At 36.4% G+C, this 17618-nt stretch overlaps 1 protein-coding gene across 2 annotated transcripts in view; it reads left to right on the top strand.

The window, feature by feature from the left end:
* Window positions 1-15675, top strand: part of LOC111626189 (mitochondrial genome maintenance exonuclease 1-like) — a 45659-nt gene extending 29984 nt beyond the window's left edge. Inside the window, exons 4-8 of one of the 2 annotated variants that reach the window (XM_023369507.1) lie at window positions 484-616; window positions 692-843; window positions 932-1040; window positions 15318-15381; window positions 15480-15675. In XM_023369507.1, coding sequence (XP_023225275.1) covers window positions 484-616; window positions 692-843; window positions 932-1040; window positions 15318-15368 — 445 coding nt within the window. In that variant the 3' untranslated portion in view covers window positions 15369-15381; window positions 15480-15675. The remainder of the gene's footprint in view (window positions 1-483; window positions 617-691; window positions 844-931; window positions 1041-15317; window positions 15382-15479) is intronic. The other variant, XM_023369502.1, reaches the window with a different exon arrangement.
* The last annotated feature ends 1943 nt before the right edge of the window (window positions 15676-17618 follow it).

The raw sequence follows: 17618 nt of genomic DNA, 5'->3' as shown, positions 1-17618 counted from the left end.
TTCGGGCTTTCGTCGCCAAACACAATACTCCTGTGGTTCGTCATGCTCCGTACTCTCCCCACATGGCTCCGTGGGACCTTTGGCTATTTCCCAAGCTGAAAATGCCGCTAAAAGAAACCCGAATTTAGTCGAGAGAAGACATCGTGCAGAATGCGACGGACCGGCTGATGGCCATTCCAAAAGATGCGTTCCAGCAGTGTTTCCAGCAATGGCAGGAGCGCTGGGAGAAGTGTATACATTACCAAGGAGACTACTTTGAAGGGGATTAGGGTTTTGTTTCTTAAAGTCAATAAATTTATTTTTGCCGACCAAAGGTCCGATACTTTTTGAACAGACCTTGTAAATGCAATTTGTAAGAAGTAATCTTCCGATTAATTCAAATTATTCTTTTTGGAAGCTAACAATTATACTGTGAATAAGAGCTATATTTTGTTTGAAAGAAATCTTTTTGAAATATTAAAGTGATTTTTATTGTTAATTTAGAGATCATCTGGTTATTATCGACTGGAAAACATCAAAAAGGCATAAACGAACTTTTTCCAGCACCTACGACAATCCTTTACAATTAGCAGCCTATGTGGGTGCCATCAATTTCGATACGGCGCACGATTTAAAGGTAATTTTCAAAAAATAACTGAATCAGTTCCCATTCCTTTTCATATGGTTTATTTGTTTGATTTTATATTTTCAGGTAGATTCGGCCGCTCTAATAATTGCCTATGAAAATGGAGATCCCGCCGACGTTCACTACATGCCATCCGCTCTGTGCCATGTATACTGGAAAGAGTGGTTAAAACGTTTAAGACAATATTGGAATATTATGAATACAAAAGAAACTAATTTGTAAATTATTTTTAAAATATACATAAAATATATTTTATTTTCAAATTTGTTATACAATTTTTACATGTTTTTCAATATAAAATTTTAGAATAAGTCACTTGTGGTGTTCCCAGGTTCTTGCATCCAAAACGAAAGTTAGACGCTTAATTCCATACAGACTATTATTATTATTAACTCAAAGTAAAAATTTCCAAGAGGTATGTATTATTAATTTAGAAATGATATGTAATGTACGAAATACTAATTTTTCTGATACAAAACAATTGTCAATGCGCGGGTAGTTACAAATTATTATTTATTTATTTATTATCTCTCTCCTTCTCAGCAATGTTAATTATAATAGCCTATATGAACACACCTGAATTCTACTTGCCGAGTTTTTTTTCTCTTTATTCAAACGTTTTCAGCTTATTTGGATAGGCTATCCTCAGGTTTTCCGTTATCGTTCCAAAATGGAACCATTCATTCGAATTTTACTTTGATTTGAATTTTTGAAATAAATTAACAACTTTTTGTATATTACATAAATAAACAAAATAAATAAACTAAAGAAATAAAGTAAAATAAATAAATAAAATAACATAAAATATGTCCCTATACATGCTACAAAAATTACATAACATATTTTTACATGCGTCTAAATCATAATATAATAACTTCTTATAATATCCAGTTCCTATTTTATGGGTTATTGAAATGCATACATTTTTCTATTTTGTATTTCCATCCTTTTCATTTAAACATTGGTTCCTCATTTTACTTTTGTATATCTCTATTTTTTCCATTTCCATCGCTATAGACGGTGAGTGCACCGTTCTTATGATCTTCGCTTCATCCCACTTAACTATTGCTCCGTCCGCCTGCACCATGCTTGCCAATATCGTGCTATTAAGTCCTTTTTAACACTGTATTTGTGCTCTTTTACACGCACTGCAAGGTTTCTTCTGGTCACCCCTACACATTCTTTATCGACTCCTATTTGTTGGTTTTCATATGGGATAGTGTACACCCCCGCTTGCTCTTCCATTTTTATTTTGTCCTTATCGTTCCTTAATAATCTATATATGTTGGGTGCTCGTTTGTAAATTATCTTTGTGTTTTTGTATTTTCCTAGCTCATCCACTACTTGTTTGTTCATTGTATGTGAACTTGTTGAATGCAGTTGTGTTGTTATGTGTTGTAGTTTTTTGTTTCCCATAACTTCTGATAAGGCCTCTGATTGTGGACGTTTTGTATCCTAAACTCCTTGCTACCTTTTGTATTCTATCCATTTCCTTGTCACGGTCTTGCACATTGGTGCAGTACAAGATGGCCCTCTTGATAAGTGTCTTAAATGCAGACAGTTTATATCTATACGGGTTCTTCTTGTACTGCACTGGCGAAAATTTAAATTTGCCGACTGGAATTCTTTCGGATAATTGACTTTTGGATAATCGACGCTCTACTGTATTGTATTTAAATTAGTAGATGTTATCGAAGCAAGAATTGGCATTTAGAGGGCATAGGGAATCTATTAAATCTATTAATTGAAAATACATATAGTGAAATCTTACGGAACAAACGAATACGAATGGACCCTAGACCATCACTGACTGACTGCCCCAGGAAGTCGGCTTCTTACAGAAACACAGCTTCCCTGTCATCAAATGTCACGGCACGCCACTGTATCATCTGTAATTTCGTAAACGAGCAAATTCGGCAAAATATAGTTATTTGAATAGCGTGGACAGTCAAACAGTCGCTCTTTTTAACGTTCCTACTTTACTGGCTAGGCGTCGTTAGTACTTCCGGTGGATGACTGTTCCATGTACAGTGGAACCTCGCTTAACGAGCATTCCAGAATGTTATTCGTAATGCGAAACATTTTTCCCATATAAATGAATGTAAAATACGATAATGCGTTTCACGCCGAAAAAATAGTCAAATATTTTATGTATAACGTGTATTCAAAGAAAATTATATTGTACAGTAGAGCGTCGTTTATCCGAATCAATTGGGGACTGGGGTTGTTCGGATAACCAATTATGTACGAAAAAATATATTAATTTATCCCGTGTTAAAATTTTTCTCCGTTGCGTGTCGCTTCACGTAGAATTTTCGTCAATGTTAAGCCTAACGAAGACTATTGTATCGTTAAAAATGATTTCTTTATGTTTTACAAACAAAATAAATACATTGAAAAATATAAAAACAATAAAAAAATTATACTTCAGAAGTTAATTTAGTATCAAAAACGTAAAATATTTGAGTAGCCGAAGACATAGCCAAAGATTACAGCGCCACAGCANTGTTAAAAATGATTTCTTTATGTTTTACAAACAAAATAAATACATTGAAAAATATAAAAACAATAAAAAAATTATACTTCAGAAGTTAATTTAGTATCAAAAACGTAAAATATTTGAGTAGCCGAAGACATAGCCAAAGATTACAGCGCCACAGCACTAGCGAAAAATTAAATTTGTCAACTGGAATTCCTTCGGATAAACGACGCTCTACTGTATTTAATTATAGCCTTTACATAGCCCAAGAATTTGCATATTGTTTGGCGTGTTTGTTATATAATGGTTGTTGATGTTTATATGTAATATGTTTGAACACAAGTTTGGAAAAATGTGTGATCACAACCGACACTAAGGGTAGAGTTATAAACTCCGTAACGTAACCGTATTCGGTAAGAAAGGCTTGGATCGACCGAACTTACGGTAGGGATACGGCGAATTGACGAAATGCGCATGCGCTAAATTCGCTATACAATCGGAAGTTGTGCCAAAAGCAACAAATTGGTTGAAACGTATCTTTTGACTGGCAATGCTACTTCTGAACAATATAAAATTTTAAGATAAGAATTTTTTGGTCATAAAACAGTAGAAAAATGATAAAATGAATAAATATAGCGTTAGATCTGACAACAGCAGCCGATGATTTTGCTCATTCTCACGATGGACTGTTTCGTAAGCCGTAAAAAAAGTTTGTTCCTTAAAGGATAAGGAAACGGCCTTACGGTATTTTATAGGTTGGTTGGTTGGTTGTGGTTTTTTGGCGCTAGGGCCATAAAGGGCAAGTTGCGCCACGTCAAATGATTAGTTTGCCCAACTCAATATATATATATTATATAAAATAACAACTGATGTAACGAATATTCGGTTACTATTCGGTATTCGGCCTATTTTTCAGTATTCGGCCGAATACCGAATACCTAAAAACAGGAGTAATAAATAACAAAAACACAGTAAATTAATCGTTTTGGTATTTAGATTTAATGTTATCGAGTTAGTGTTGTTTGTTTATATTTATTTATAACTTGTAACATGCACAGAATATATAAAAAAATAATATTAGTCACATGTATTCACAATTTATAATTACAAAGATACACACCTACTCGTTCGAGAATCACACGTACACACCTATTCGTTCGAGAATCGTCGCACATCTGAGGGTCTGACCCTGCCTATCCTTCTTTTTAAGCGCTCGTCTTTGCTTTTCCCTTTCTCTTACCTCTATCGCTCTAATCCATGTATGCCTGTGCATACATCATAATACGCGCTCACGATACTTTCGATTCGTCACTTTTCCGTCGTAGAGTTCCCATTTTACAATTACGTGACTCAGCCTGGTGATAACGGAGAAAAGAGACAGATAGGACGTCGATATAAGTCACAGTTATGATTTCACAGATTCGAGACAGCTTGATAGCCCGAATGGCCCCAGGCTTTCGCCCGTGCACGCTAAGTGACTTTCATTACAAGCATTTAGCTTTCGGAAGTCTATGACAACAATTGTTTGGCATTGACGGGCGCGAACTTCGTGCCAATAAGCTGCCTCGACTTGTTCGATTATGTTATCAACTCAATTTCATATTTATTTTCACATTTTCACTTCGCGGTCCTTCTCTGTTCTTTTTCCGTAATTTACAAGTGTAGGTCATTTGATATCATCATTTATCACATACTTCCATGATACTTGTCTGTTGGCTACAACTGCCAAGAATTAACGCGATTGGCGAAGCGTAGTGACAGAGGGCCAATAGAGAGCAGGATCGTTGCCATAATGCGGTTTGCGCGCCAATTTTCGTACGTGCGTTAGTCAAGCCGAATATTCGGTATTCGGCCTGAGGCCGAATATACTATTCGTTACAACACTAAAAATAACAAATAATCAACAATGAGTATATACTGTATACATAATAAGAACAAACAAACAACACACAAAAAAGTGAGAAATAAATAAATAGTTAAATCTCTTTGTACAAATTAGTGACCTTTAAAACATCCAATGCATTATAAAGATTGGGCCTCTGGCCCAGAATCTCTGTCAAACACCTTATCTACGCCCGGTCTCAAAGGCAGAGCAATCGAGCAGTAGGCCTATGTGTTATAACTATTGCTATAGATATCCGGTGTAGCGAATATTTACGAATACGGATACGGTTACGTTACGGAGTTTATGACTCGACCCTAAGATGCTAGCGGAACGAGTGCTAAACGCAGACTGATGGAGCGTGCGCGCAATCCGGGACTTCCCTCTCCTTGTCACTCGTTATGCGAAACGTCACTCGTTAAGCGAGTCCTTTTTACAATTTGTTTTGCTCGTTATGCGAAATTCCATGTATATTTAAAGTAAGCCCATTTCTATGATTTATCGATGACGTATGTTCGAGGGCCGTAGCTTCAGCCCGCCACCGTACGGTATTTAATATTACGCACCGTTTTGATCATGCGTAATATTAACGCGGTCCGAGAAGCGAGAGGCTGTAACGTTTCTAATTCTGTCAGTGAATTGCCGTAGCAGCGGTATTACTAACGGGACCATCCCGTTTTTAGGTAACTTTTCTCGTTGTCTCCGGGAGGACGAAATGTCCCGTTTTCAGAATGAGAACAATCCACGGTAACAATTTCGAAAAAATCAAAAAATTATCCGACGTATCGCGGCATGACGGCTCGGCAATACGTCACGTCTCACACATGAGAGTCGGTCGGAAGCCCGGTAATTCGCTGGCTCCTGGGTCGCGAGTACGCCTAGACCGCTGGCGCATCTTTCTTAACCATTGATTATTGTTTTTTATCGATTGTAATCAATTTAAATTTCTCGTACGTCATTCTTCGTTTTAACAATGCCTAAACGCCAGTGCATTTTTAATCTTAACTTACAAACTAACTACCTGTTTATAAAGCAAAGTACTCAGTGGACGTCAGATGCGAAATCTGTCGTACAGAATTTAGCTTAGGCTACGGAGGTACCGGCGATAGTAACCGACATTTAAGATCTGAAAACAAAAATTCCCATCCGTTTTCGAAAGATCTGGAAGTTGCTGCCACGGAAAGCGCCTGGTCTTATCGTGCGGAACCAGAGAACCACAGTTGTCCCCCCAAACGATTGCGCTTCTAAGTTAATTTAAACGTTTTTTGAACAGAAATTTAGATATGTTCGTACGAAAACAAAAGCTATTGTTGTAAATGTGTTGGCTCCAATAGTAATAGGTGAATTAAAAGATCGCCTCGGCCCACGCAACTAGGTTACTATACGAACTGATGCTTCGAACTACGGGTTCCATTGTTAAATAATTTTGTCCCTAAAAATTAAATAAATATACTTTATTTATTTATTTTTTAACTCTTTCCGCTCTGTGGGCACTAAGATGGCCTCTATTAGCCAGCCCATTATGGGTTCGGCCAGGACCACCAAGGGGCGGCCGGGTGGTGAGGGACGGGGGTCGACATATCCGGACGGATCACCTTCCAAAAAGTTCCTGGGGATTTTTCGACCCGTCCGGATTTGATCCCGGGTCCCCCAGAGCGGTAGGCTGTCACCTCGGCCATCTGGCCTAATAGGCTACAGTAAAACTAGGTGACTAGCGCTTATGCCTGCTATCGAAGGAGTTTTGAAACTGTACAAGCCATTAATAAATTACTTTGAGTATCGACAAATGTCCAAACATCGAGAACTTTGAAATCTCTAACTCTGAATTATGACTTTTTTTATGCGTGCACAGTCGGCAACGTTCCATCAAGCAAAGATCGAGGATCAGAGTATTTCCGTAATTGAAGTCACGAAGGAAATAAATAGACTTAAAGACAATTTGGCCTGGAAACGAAATATTCTATTTCTTCCCCAATCCGTTTGTAATTTAATGGCAAAATTGCAAGAAAGCGGCTGCAGCGGCGTCGACAAAGAATATATGAAAACTACAGGTATCCAGTTCTATAAAATAACCAAAGAATGTTTGGGCAATGGACTTTGTTCTTTGAAGAATTAGAAAAATTTGAAGAACAAAGTCCATTGCCCAAAACGCGAATATAGGCTACGCGTCGACGCGAATATAGGCTACTGATTGAAAAGGGATTTACTAATTGTAACTAAGATACAGAAGTATTTGATGAGTATTCATGTACTGTACCTTTAATGAATAGAACAGGTTGAACACGTGAAAATAAATCATTTATGTGGTCTTATATTTTTCTGAAGAACAAATTTGTTGAGTATATTTGGTGTTGGTTTCAAATAAGAATGAAATTCTTGGCAAGATTTTTAAAATATACTTCGGTAATTAATTACCATTGCTTTAATAACTGCGACTCGCAACTGTGTTTTTTCGCTCGTCCATAACTTATTTGTAAGAGAAGGGTGCGTTAGTGCCGGGCAGAGGTAAAATATATTCAATACAGTAGACCCCTATAAAACGGTAGATACGTTCCGTTCTTTATGAAATTGATGTTTTTCGAGTCCTTGAATACATGAGCCAATCACAGCCCAGCAAGTATGCAGTTTAGGGACTATGGCTGTTTGAAAGGTTTCTTCCATAAAATTAATCGATTCTAGACTAATTCGACTCAACATTTCCAAAATACGTATAATTTTTTGGGAATAATCCATATAAACTATGCTATAAACAAAAAATTGTAGGATTACTTACCGAGCGTGCACCGTTCGACTACGCCATTGCTTAAGCTTGTTTTCGTCGTGGAGCTTGTCATCGAATGGCGCTCGCGTGCTTCCCGATAAATTATTTTTTTTTTTGCGAAAAATTCACTGAACTTTGGAGACATTATTAATATAAATAAAGTTTTTATCGACGTTAAATAATAAATGGTTTTTGGTAGGTCCGCTACTCGTTTAAACTCAACGGTTTGTACAATATCCGCTATTGGTCTAGATTCGCCCAATCCTGTCGCGACACGAGTCGGCGATGACGTTTTACCGAATTATAGGAGTTTTTTTAGCGTGCTTGTACGAATACTGTCGCAATTTTTTCGCCGTGATATAGGAATCCTAACTATTTGAATCCGTGTTATAGGGGAGTCTACTGTAATTAGAGAAAAGTTCCACGATTCAAATTATTGATATGAAAGGTGTTTGAACAATCCCACCCGACGAATTTCGGTCGAAACATTTCCAGTGTTCCATTCTGTTACTTTTTGCGGTGTAATGTAGTTATTCGCTCTGTTTTTCGCTTTCGTCAGCGAATCGCGCTCAGTGTGAACTAAGCTTTAGATTGGCCGAAAGTTCACGTTCGTTGGCGAAATCGGTGGCCCGTCTTCTGCGGAAAGTACGAACCAATGGCCGAAACTTCTGGGTTATTTCGCGTCGTCGGCCAAATGGCGACAATAATTGCGTTTAGAATTGCGATTTCTCTGGGTGAAATCTTTTGGCCATACGCAGCAACCCGGTGCAAACAATTGGCAAATGTACACTTAAATCGAAGTTGTAGTATTTACAAATTTTATGCTATAAAATCGAAGCTTTCCAATCTGTACCTTCCGGGATGGGTATCGACGATTAGCAAATCACTTAAGTGTTTCCTCCGAACGATGCGTGAAACCTCAAAGAACGTAAACGATAGATCAGCCTGTACAGTAATGAGAATTAGTTCCTCAAACTGTCGTCGCTATTTCCACCGGTAAAGTAAAAAGTATTGGTCAATAACTGCTCGCATTTAAATTAAACACCTCTCGAATTTCTAATATCCGAAAACTATTACGGTGGAACCCAAATAATCCGAGTCATTTTCTTTTCCAGTCGTCTAGCGTAACGCGTTAAATCGAACTGTATCGCTCGAATTCCTCGAAACTTTTTAATTCCCAGTCCGAATATTTTCCAATCCACCGGGTATCGCGTCATCGTCAAGAGTTACGGAAGCGACTCCCCGACTATACGAAGATATACGGGAATCGGAGTGGCTTTCTCCACCCTCAAACGTCTAAAGTAATTTCGAATATCTGGATGGAAAGTTAATTGTTTTCTTAGGTAGCGTGCAAAATTTCGAGATTTTCCGTAAAGCAGTGGCCAAAATATAAGTTACAAAAGCTCAAATTTGTGCCAATTAAAACGTTTTACAACGATTTTTCTACACAGCTCGCAGTATATGATGTAGAGCGGCCAAGGTGGCAGCCTACCGCTCTGGGGGCCCGGGTTCGAATCCGAACGGGTCGAAAAATCCCCAGATTTTTTTCGGGGGATGGTCCGTTCGGATATGTCGGGCCCCGCTCCTCACCATCCGGCAGCCCCATTGTGGGCCTGGCCGAACCCATAATGGGCTGGCAAAAAGAGGCCCTCTTAGTGCCCACAGGGCGGAAAGAGTTAAAAAATAAATAAATAAAGTATATTTATTTAATTTTTAGGGACAAAATTATTTAACAATGGAACCAATTTAATTATAATCAAAATATATTTATAATAATTAGATTAAGTCTTAAAACATAAAAGAAAGGTAATTTTACGCATTACATACTATCGGTACTGTAGCCTGACTACAAAGAGAATCGCTATTGTTTTCTCGCATGTTGTAGACGCTGCTTCCGGAATTCCTTATCGCGCTTCTTCGGACGTCCGTCCGATTGAAAGCCAATTACTTCTGGACAGCGTATAAGTATCTTGTGGAGAGTAACTGGCGTCGGATAACAATTATACGGAGAAATACAAATTTGCAGTCCGGTCACAATACTCTTTAAAGGCAGGTATATATTTATCTCGTACCCATAGGTCGAAGCGCGCGAAATGGCCGAACTAACGACTAATCGACCTCCGTTATATTACGAGCCAAATCGGCATTTTTAAAAAAATCTTCTAACGCCTTTGCCGCGGTTAGTTTTCCTCTTCGTGGCTTCGGAGTGTCCAACAATAGTCTCGTTTCTGACCTAAATCTATTACGAATTTCTTTGTAGCGGCGACATTTTGTTTTTCTCCGGGCGTACGACGCTGCCATTCCCGTACACGCAATCTACAGCCAAAATATCCGAGATGTAAAAAAACTTGTGACAATTCGGAAGACGATGAAAATTTTTCTGGCTTTGCGAAGAGAAAAGCTGGCTGTATGATTATTACAACGAGTTTCCACTCGATAAACGTCCATTTATTACGGGTGCGATTCCGCAAGAAATTGGTTCACTTATCGAAAATCTATTGATATCACATTTCGTTGGATTTTATTCGCCGACGGTTAGGATGTTTCTCGCCTCTTTCGTTTATATATTCGGCCGCCTTCCATTCCAGATTGTCGCCGGGTGAACTTTACCAAAGACTCTAATGGCGTTACCACAATTGGCATTTATGGGAATTCCGTCGTTTCGAATCAAAGATTTATTTGTGAGATTTTTGCCACGTCACTTTATAACGACGGAGTAGGTGTATTCGGCCTGTCTGTCCAATTATACGCTTTCCAACGACGAATAGACGGGCCACTTCTTATCCGAGAAAGGCAAACCGCGATAAATTGGCACGGACCGGTTTTTGTCCGTCGTCCATACGTCGGGCGTCGATTGATTAAAGGATCGATTAGTCCCGGACAATTCGTCGTCGTCAATTCGCTACACTTCGTATTCCGGTGGGTTACATTAAATCGCGTTGTCTGCGAGAAATTAATGTAATCTGTCGGCTGCAAAATTTGTAATATATTTACGGAGAAACGACTCGACCGTTCGTCCAAACTTTTCAATTTAATTCGAAAAACCCCAGCAGGTTTTACCTATTCGATAACAAGGTTTTGTTCGATTATAGGGCGCGGCAAATTTTGCCATTAATATTTCCCAGACCGGTTTAGATGGTAACGTGGCGTTTCGCTTGTTAATCCGCTAAATAAAAGCCAATCCCAGCATCCTAAAAGGTGTTCGTTGATTTATTTTCAATTATCTTGCCGAGGTTAATGAAGGTTATTAATCTGATTTGGAAATTGCGATTACTTTGTTCCGATAAGTCGACGTGTGGCAAACTAACGATTACGAGTCGACCGCGACTAATCGGTTCTTTCGACCACTCGACCTACGATAAATTGGCCGCCACCGAAACGTCCGGTTCGACTTCTACCTGTCACCCCATCTGTGCCGCGCTTTCCGACACCCAATTTTTCCAAATTTATCGCCATTAATGCGCCCGATATATTTAAAAGCCCCGAAGAATCCGGGTTGGAATTGGCCCGGGCGTTCCTCGTCAAGCGCCGGGACGCGGGCGGTTTCTGCTCGTTGGGCCGCAGCCATCGGGGGCCTGGCCGAATTCCCCGTAGGCGTGACCGCGTTGGTGCCTACCGGGAAAAAGCTATGTGCCGCGCGATACATCGAGTCGGTCGATATCGAACTCCGCATTGCTCCATGTCATTTAATATAATTAAATTATAAAAATATCTTCATTTTATATTAATATAATTTTTACAGAATTATGGGCAGTAAGGATCGGATTGTCGTTCGCCGTCTCTCGTTGAAACTAGTCGTTTTGGGCCGGCCCCCTCTCTTAAACGTTACTGGTGCGATTAACGGCGTAATCTATGGGAGATATTGGCGTATTGTATAGTAAAGTAATCGTCGATGATTAAATTGTACTTTGAAAGTGTATGTAATTGAAAATTACGCGTAAAAATGTTTTTTTGTTGTTTACCCTTTTAAAAAATAATTTTAACGTAGCTGTTTAGTATTTCAAATACTTTTTTGGAAAACGTATATAATACAGTAAATTATTCTGTAATTTAAGAATCTGGCAGAACGGTCGAGGAGTTAAAGATCGGCTTAACGCCCGGGGTGGGCTCGAAATCTAATCCGCTCCAACCACTTTCGGAGATTTTTCGTCGGCACTCGGTTCCAGATATGTCTGGCTCTTTCCCGTTCCATTCGGCCACTTCCGTTGCTGGCCCGATAGAACCCGGTGGCTGGTTATAACTCGGTGGGACCCATTTCGTAGGACGAATTTGAATTGTAGGGTCTTCCGTATAACATCGACTTCGGACTATTTCTTCGGGGAACTTTTTGTGGGAAAATATTTTCTTAAATAAGGTTAGTTTAGAGGCTCCGTTGGTAAGGGTCCGGGGCTCTTTTGCCCCTAGGGTAACGCGCCATTGATGAATCCACGATGGTTTCGGGACAAAAGGGAACGATTGTGATCGCGCGGCGAAAAAAGCTAAAAAACGAAAAAATCTTATAAGAATATTTTATAGTAGTCGAACTTTGGGTCTGATTGTCTCTACGAATTTCGAATTTAAAGTGTTAGAACGTACGGTAGTGATTCAAATTTTGACAAATACTTATATACAAATGAAAACACGTGTACATACAAAAGTATATAAATATACTACAGTAGAGCATCGATTATCCGATCCCCGATTAACCGTCACATCGGTTAACCGACCGTTCTAGTCGGCAAATTTCAAATGTCCGCTAGTGATGTGGCGCTACAATATTTGGCTACGTCTTGGCTACTTAACCCCTTAACGCCCACCTGTAATTAATTATGATGTAATTAAGCATAAAAAATATATAAAAAATACTTAAAACTGAAAAAAAACGAAAGAAATGCGTTAATTTTGAAGAAAAAGCTTCAAATTTTATTTTTCTTTGTCTCGCCNTTCCATGGAAAAAAGAGTCGATTTTCCGTTAATTTTTTAAAGGGAGATTTTCAAACGGTGAATTTTATTTCGAGAAAAATATAATTTTTATTAAGGTAAATTCGATCAACCTTTAGCGTAAAGTATTCTTTGATATTTAATATAATTCACCAGCTATCGTTAGATAGTTTTTGTGGCGAATAACAGATGGCGACAAAAAATTGACAATGGTTTTTTTAAACGATAATTTTGAAACGTTGTTTTCAAATTAGTTCTATAAATATAAATGCAATCGTAATAAAGAGGGACAAATCTTTGTCTCGATTATAGTTTAAAAGTATTATAGCCTATATGGAAAGTATCATCGAGCGCTATCTGTTGAGTAAATTAGCAAAAATATATTTAAACAATTTTTTACAAATTTTATTTTTATAATACAATTATTTTATATTTTTATATAACATTTTTAATTAATTATAAAATATAAGAATTTTTATAATGTCGATTATCCGACGAAAGCAGTTTTAATACGTATAATATTTTAATAAAATAACTATTCATCATTTTAAGAGTATTTAAAATTATCTTATTATTTAATCGTTTGGCAAAATTAAGATTTAAATTTAAAAAGAAAAAAACGGACAAATATAACTGCCGTTTACTAGTGCTGTCATCTGTCGCCAGAAAACGTAATTACTTGGTCGTTGTTTTTTCCTTCCCAAACGCGCTTAAATTCGAACTATTAAAAGTTTTATCCGCGATTAATAATTTAAATATACGTATATAAATAATATAACTGGTAGTATACGTAACAATGTATAATTTACGAGAAACATTGTCAATTTGAATTTTTCAAAATATAAATTTTTTCTCTTTTTTCTTGGATTATTTCTGGAAATTTGGAAGATAAATCGCTGTTTCTCGTAGATTCATCATCTCTAGATGTTAGCTGTCCGCTTCAATGTTATCAAACCGTCTTTTTTTTTCTTTTTTTCACGATAAAGTCTGTCATGTATTCTGCTTAGTGTTCATTAGGTTCTATTAATTCTTTCCAATATAATTGTGCAGACGTTCTCCGCATACAAATGACCTTATCCTTCCTTACGCTGTCACATACATATCTAAGGATACATTAATAACGCGTTATCTAATGTTTTATGAGTTGTTAACGCCTGCAGTTATTATACGCCAACTTGGCTGGGAAAAACAAAAATATATTTATATTGTGACGAATTTTTCAATCGGTATTGTCACCGTGTTAATTATATTATTGTTAGTTCGAAATAAATCTTTATCGTTGGTACAAGATTATTTTATTTCTTTTAATACATTTTTAAATTCGGAAGCTCTCGAAATATAATTCCGGTATGTGTTTTTTTCGATACGGTGGTAGGCGCCCGTGGCAAAGCCAGCCGTCGTCTTCTCTGTAAGTATCCTATTTTGCTTCTTTCGTGTAAAAATTATTTCTTTACTTTTTATATCTTTGATTTAAAAGGTCTCGGAATATATTTTGGCTGGTTTTTACGAATTAATTGTTTTTTCGTGGATTGGTCGTAAAACGAGTCGTTATATTTCGAGTAATTATATCGAGACGGTTCCCGGAAGTAGTTGTAACGATACGATAATACGCGGAAATAAGAAATTTTACGTGGGTAATGGCGAAATTTTACGGGTCGTGAGATAGAGAATTTTGAAACCGGCGGTGGCCAAACCAGCCTATTCCATAAATATTTATTGAATATTATTTATCAGTTCGAATATGCCTTATTTATTTCTCCTCCGGCTTCTTTATAGTAGTCTATACAATGGCATTAAATTTAATAAAAGAGCTGCATCTATAGAAGGTTTAATAATTTTTATTACAGCATTAATATTAAAATGATAATTTATCAATTTGATTGTCGATACATTTAAAACCGTCGGCCTTCGGTCCGAGACGCCATTTTGAAAATTGAATTGAATTTTTATTATTAATTAATATTTTTTAATTTTCTTTAATATAATTCGACCGTTAGTTTTATTTATCGATATAATCCCGCTGTCTGGTAAAATTTTGTTACTTTTAAAAACAGAAAATTCGAATTGTTGTAGAATTTCATTTGGTAAATATCTGTTCCAATTCTGCATGTAAAATCATATTATTTTAAATAATGCTTTGGTATAATACAAAATGCGGTTTAAAAATTTACAAAATGTTTTGAACTTTTTTCTATTTTATATTTTTCAAAACTTTTAACTGGTTCAAATTATATTTCGTTGTGTTTCGTTATAGTATTTACTCGTTAGATCCCAATCCGTTGTCGGAAACCGTCGTTAAGCCAACCATCCGATTTCGTACCGGATTAGTATTTTACGTCGAGTTTACATTTCTGGAAATATTGTAATTATATAACACCGTAAAATTATAGATAACGGATAAATTTTGGTATTTTTTTAAATATTTTTTCCGCAATAGATAACCGCTTTTACGTCTAATTTCGGATTTTTGGAAAACCGTCGTAAGACGAGCCATTCCGTTATAGCTTTAAGCTTTCGTTCTCCAATATAGTGTCGCGCAAATAACGGACAAATATGCCACTTAAATGTATTGGTAATATAGAAATCTCGGCGGTCGTAAGATCGGGGTGTCGTATTTTCAAATTATAACAAAATATTTATATTATTTTAGAAAATTCGACAAAATTTTATCATTTACTACTTTCGACACGCGGTTCTTTAACCAATTCTACCAGGTAATTTACTGCAGAAAATTATACGTAATAATTTTAAATACTTTTATAAAAATCTTAGTGATAAAACTTTTTAAAAGTTTAATTTTATTTTTCGAAAGGACAATAAATAAAATGTAAAAGCCATTGACGACGTAGCATCTATCGGAAGTTAAATGCCGTCGATGAGTTTTTTAATTTGCATTATATTATCGTCGTCGTCGACCATTGTCAATCCACCGCTGGACGAAGATCGCCTCTAATCTTTTCCATTTTTCTCCGTCCAATGCTTCGGTTTTCTAATTTACGTAATTTCTGTTAAATCTAGTAAATGTCGAAAGTTTTATGAATTTAAAAATAAATTTAAGTTTTTAAAGAATTTACTTAAAACTTTTTAAAATGTACTTCTTAAAATGATAATACGAATAAATACATTGTTTAATCTTTGAAAATGTATTAAAATTTCGTGGTTTACTAGATTTTTAATCGAAATAATTGAAGAGGCATCTTTGTAATCTTGCGAGTTATAAATACGTAAAGGCACTTGGTAGACTGGAACATAAATTTGCGTCGGTGGCACGAGTTACGCGTTCATAAAGCGGAACAGGATTCGCACCTATTGCCGAGGAGTTGTGAAAAAGTGGAGAGAAAGTGCATTGATCTTTAGGAGAAGAAAAGAACGGCTATTCTTTTGCATAAGCGGAGAAAAGAGAAGCGCCTATTGAAAATTAGATATATGATCTGACAACTCTTTGCCGCACTCTTATTTCATTTTGCAAACCGAAGACCAGGTAATTATATCTAACAATTACTCATAATTACCCTTTCCTGTATATTACTGACTTTGGTCTATTTAGCGGCAGGAAGAGAAATTAAGCAATTTATTAATCAAAAATATGATAATTACTTATTTCTCTTATGACATTTCTGATTGGTTATTAATGGTGACGTTGATTTACTGCGTTAGTTTTCGGTTACGAATGGCATTCGATGGTTATTATTGACGTTAATTCTAAAATTTTGAGATTGGACACACCTCGACGGCCCCATTTTTTCCATTAGATTTTTAATTATCGCCGTTGCAAAAGTTACTTTTGCAAAGTCCAGAGTTAATCTGATTTAAATACTTTTCTCTATCAAATTCGATATTTCTCTCGTACTCTTAATTATTTTTAAAATTGTTTCTATCATTTCAAATTTGAAAAAAATTTACACTTTTGCTTTAGGATTGGTCAATCGTTTTTAAATTCAAAAAACGTCATTAATAAACCTTCTTCGAATTCCGTTATATTTTATTACATTTTTTCCAATTTTATTTCCGAGTCTTCCGAACATACCTGAGAATATAAAGTAGATAATTACAATTTAAATAAAGATGTAGAATCCGATTCGTCGTTTTAAATTTACAATGTTAAAAATTTAAGGCTCTAACAAATTATTAAGGGTGAGAGCCTTTTACTCGTTATAGCTCGGGGCCACAAAAGTCAAAATCCAACCCGCGTAGTAGCCCTAGATAATAATAAATAAGGCCTGTATATAAATATATTTACGTTACGCGATTTTGCCATATTTTACACGTTCGACATTTAAAAATGCCGTTACCACCGAGAAATTGATCCGCTTTAATAATATAGAAGAGAAAATGGAGGCAGAAAATCAACAGTTGCATCGCACGAAAAAATGGAAAATAAAATGAAAAATGGTCAGACTAGTTATTATAGAAGAAGAAAAATGGAGTATACAGTTATTATAGAAGAAAAAAATAAAATCGGATACGTGTAATGAACGATTGGGAAGAAGAAAATAGAGTTAGAATGCAACATAACAGAAACGTTTGCTAGTGTTATATGAAGAAGAAATTGAAAATGATAGCACGAAATCAATATTTGTTGCTATAGTACAAGAAATTGAAATTGAGGGCACGAAATCAATAGTTTCGGATGTTACGAATACGAGTAAATAAATTCGAGAGCACGAAACAAACAGTAGTGCCTCGACTATTGTGCAAACGGAAATTGAAAGGGACGAGTAACTATCGTTTCCGATGTTAGAAAAGGAGAAATATGGCGGTGCAAACGGCAAAAGACGTGTCGCCATGTAAGAAGAATTAAATACTTTTAACCCAAAGTAAAAGTATAAGAAAGAATTTCCGCGCTCTTTAAAAAGGATAGCGAGTTTAATACATAATGCATAGATTCTAATGCGGAGAAGGACAGGAATGTATCACAATGCATCACCTTTAAGTGTGCCTCTCTAATTCG

The sequence above is a fragment of the Centruroides sculpturatus genome, unplaced genomic scaffold, assembly GCF_000671375.1.
Source record: "Centruroides sculpturatus isolate CEXI.00-Female unplaced genomic scaffold, Cexi_2.0 scaffold22, whole genome shotgun sequence".
NCBI lineage: Eukaryota > Metazoa > Arthropoda > Arachnida > Scorpiones > Buthidae > Centruroides > Centruroides sculpturatus.
Note: the sequence above shows the minus strand (reverse complement) of the source record. Positions and strands in the feature narration are given on the sequence as shown.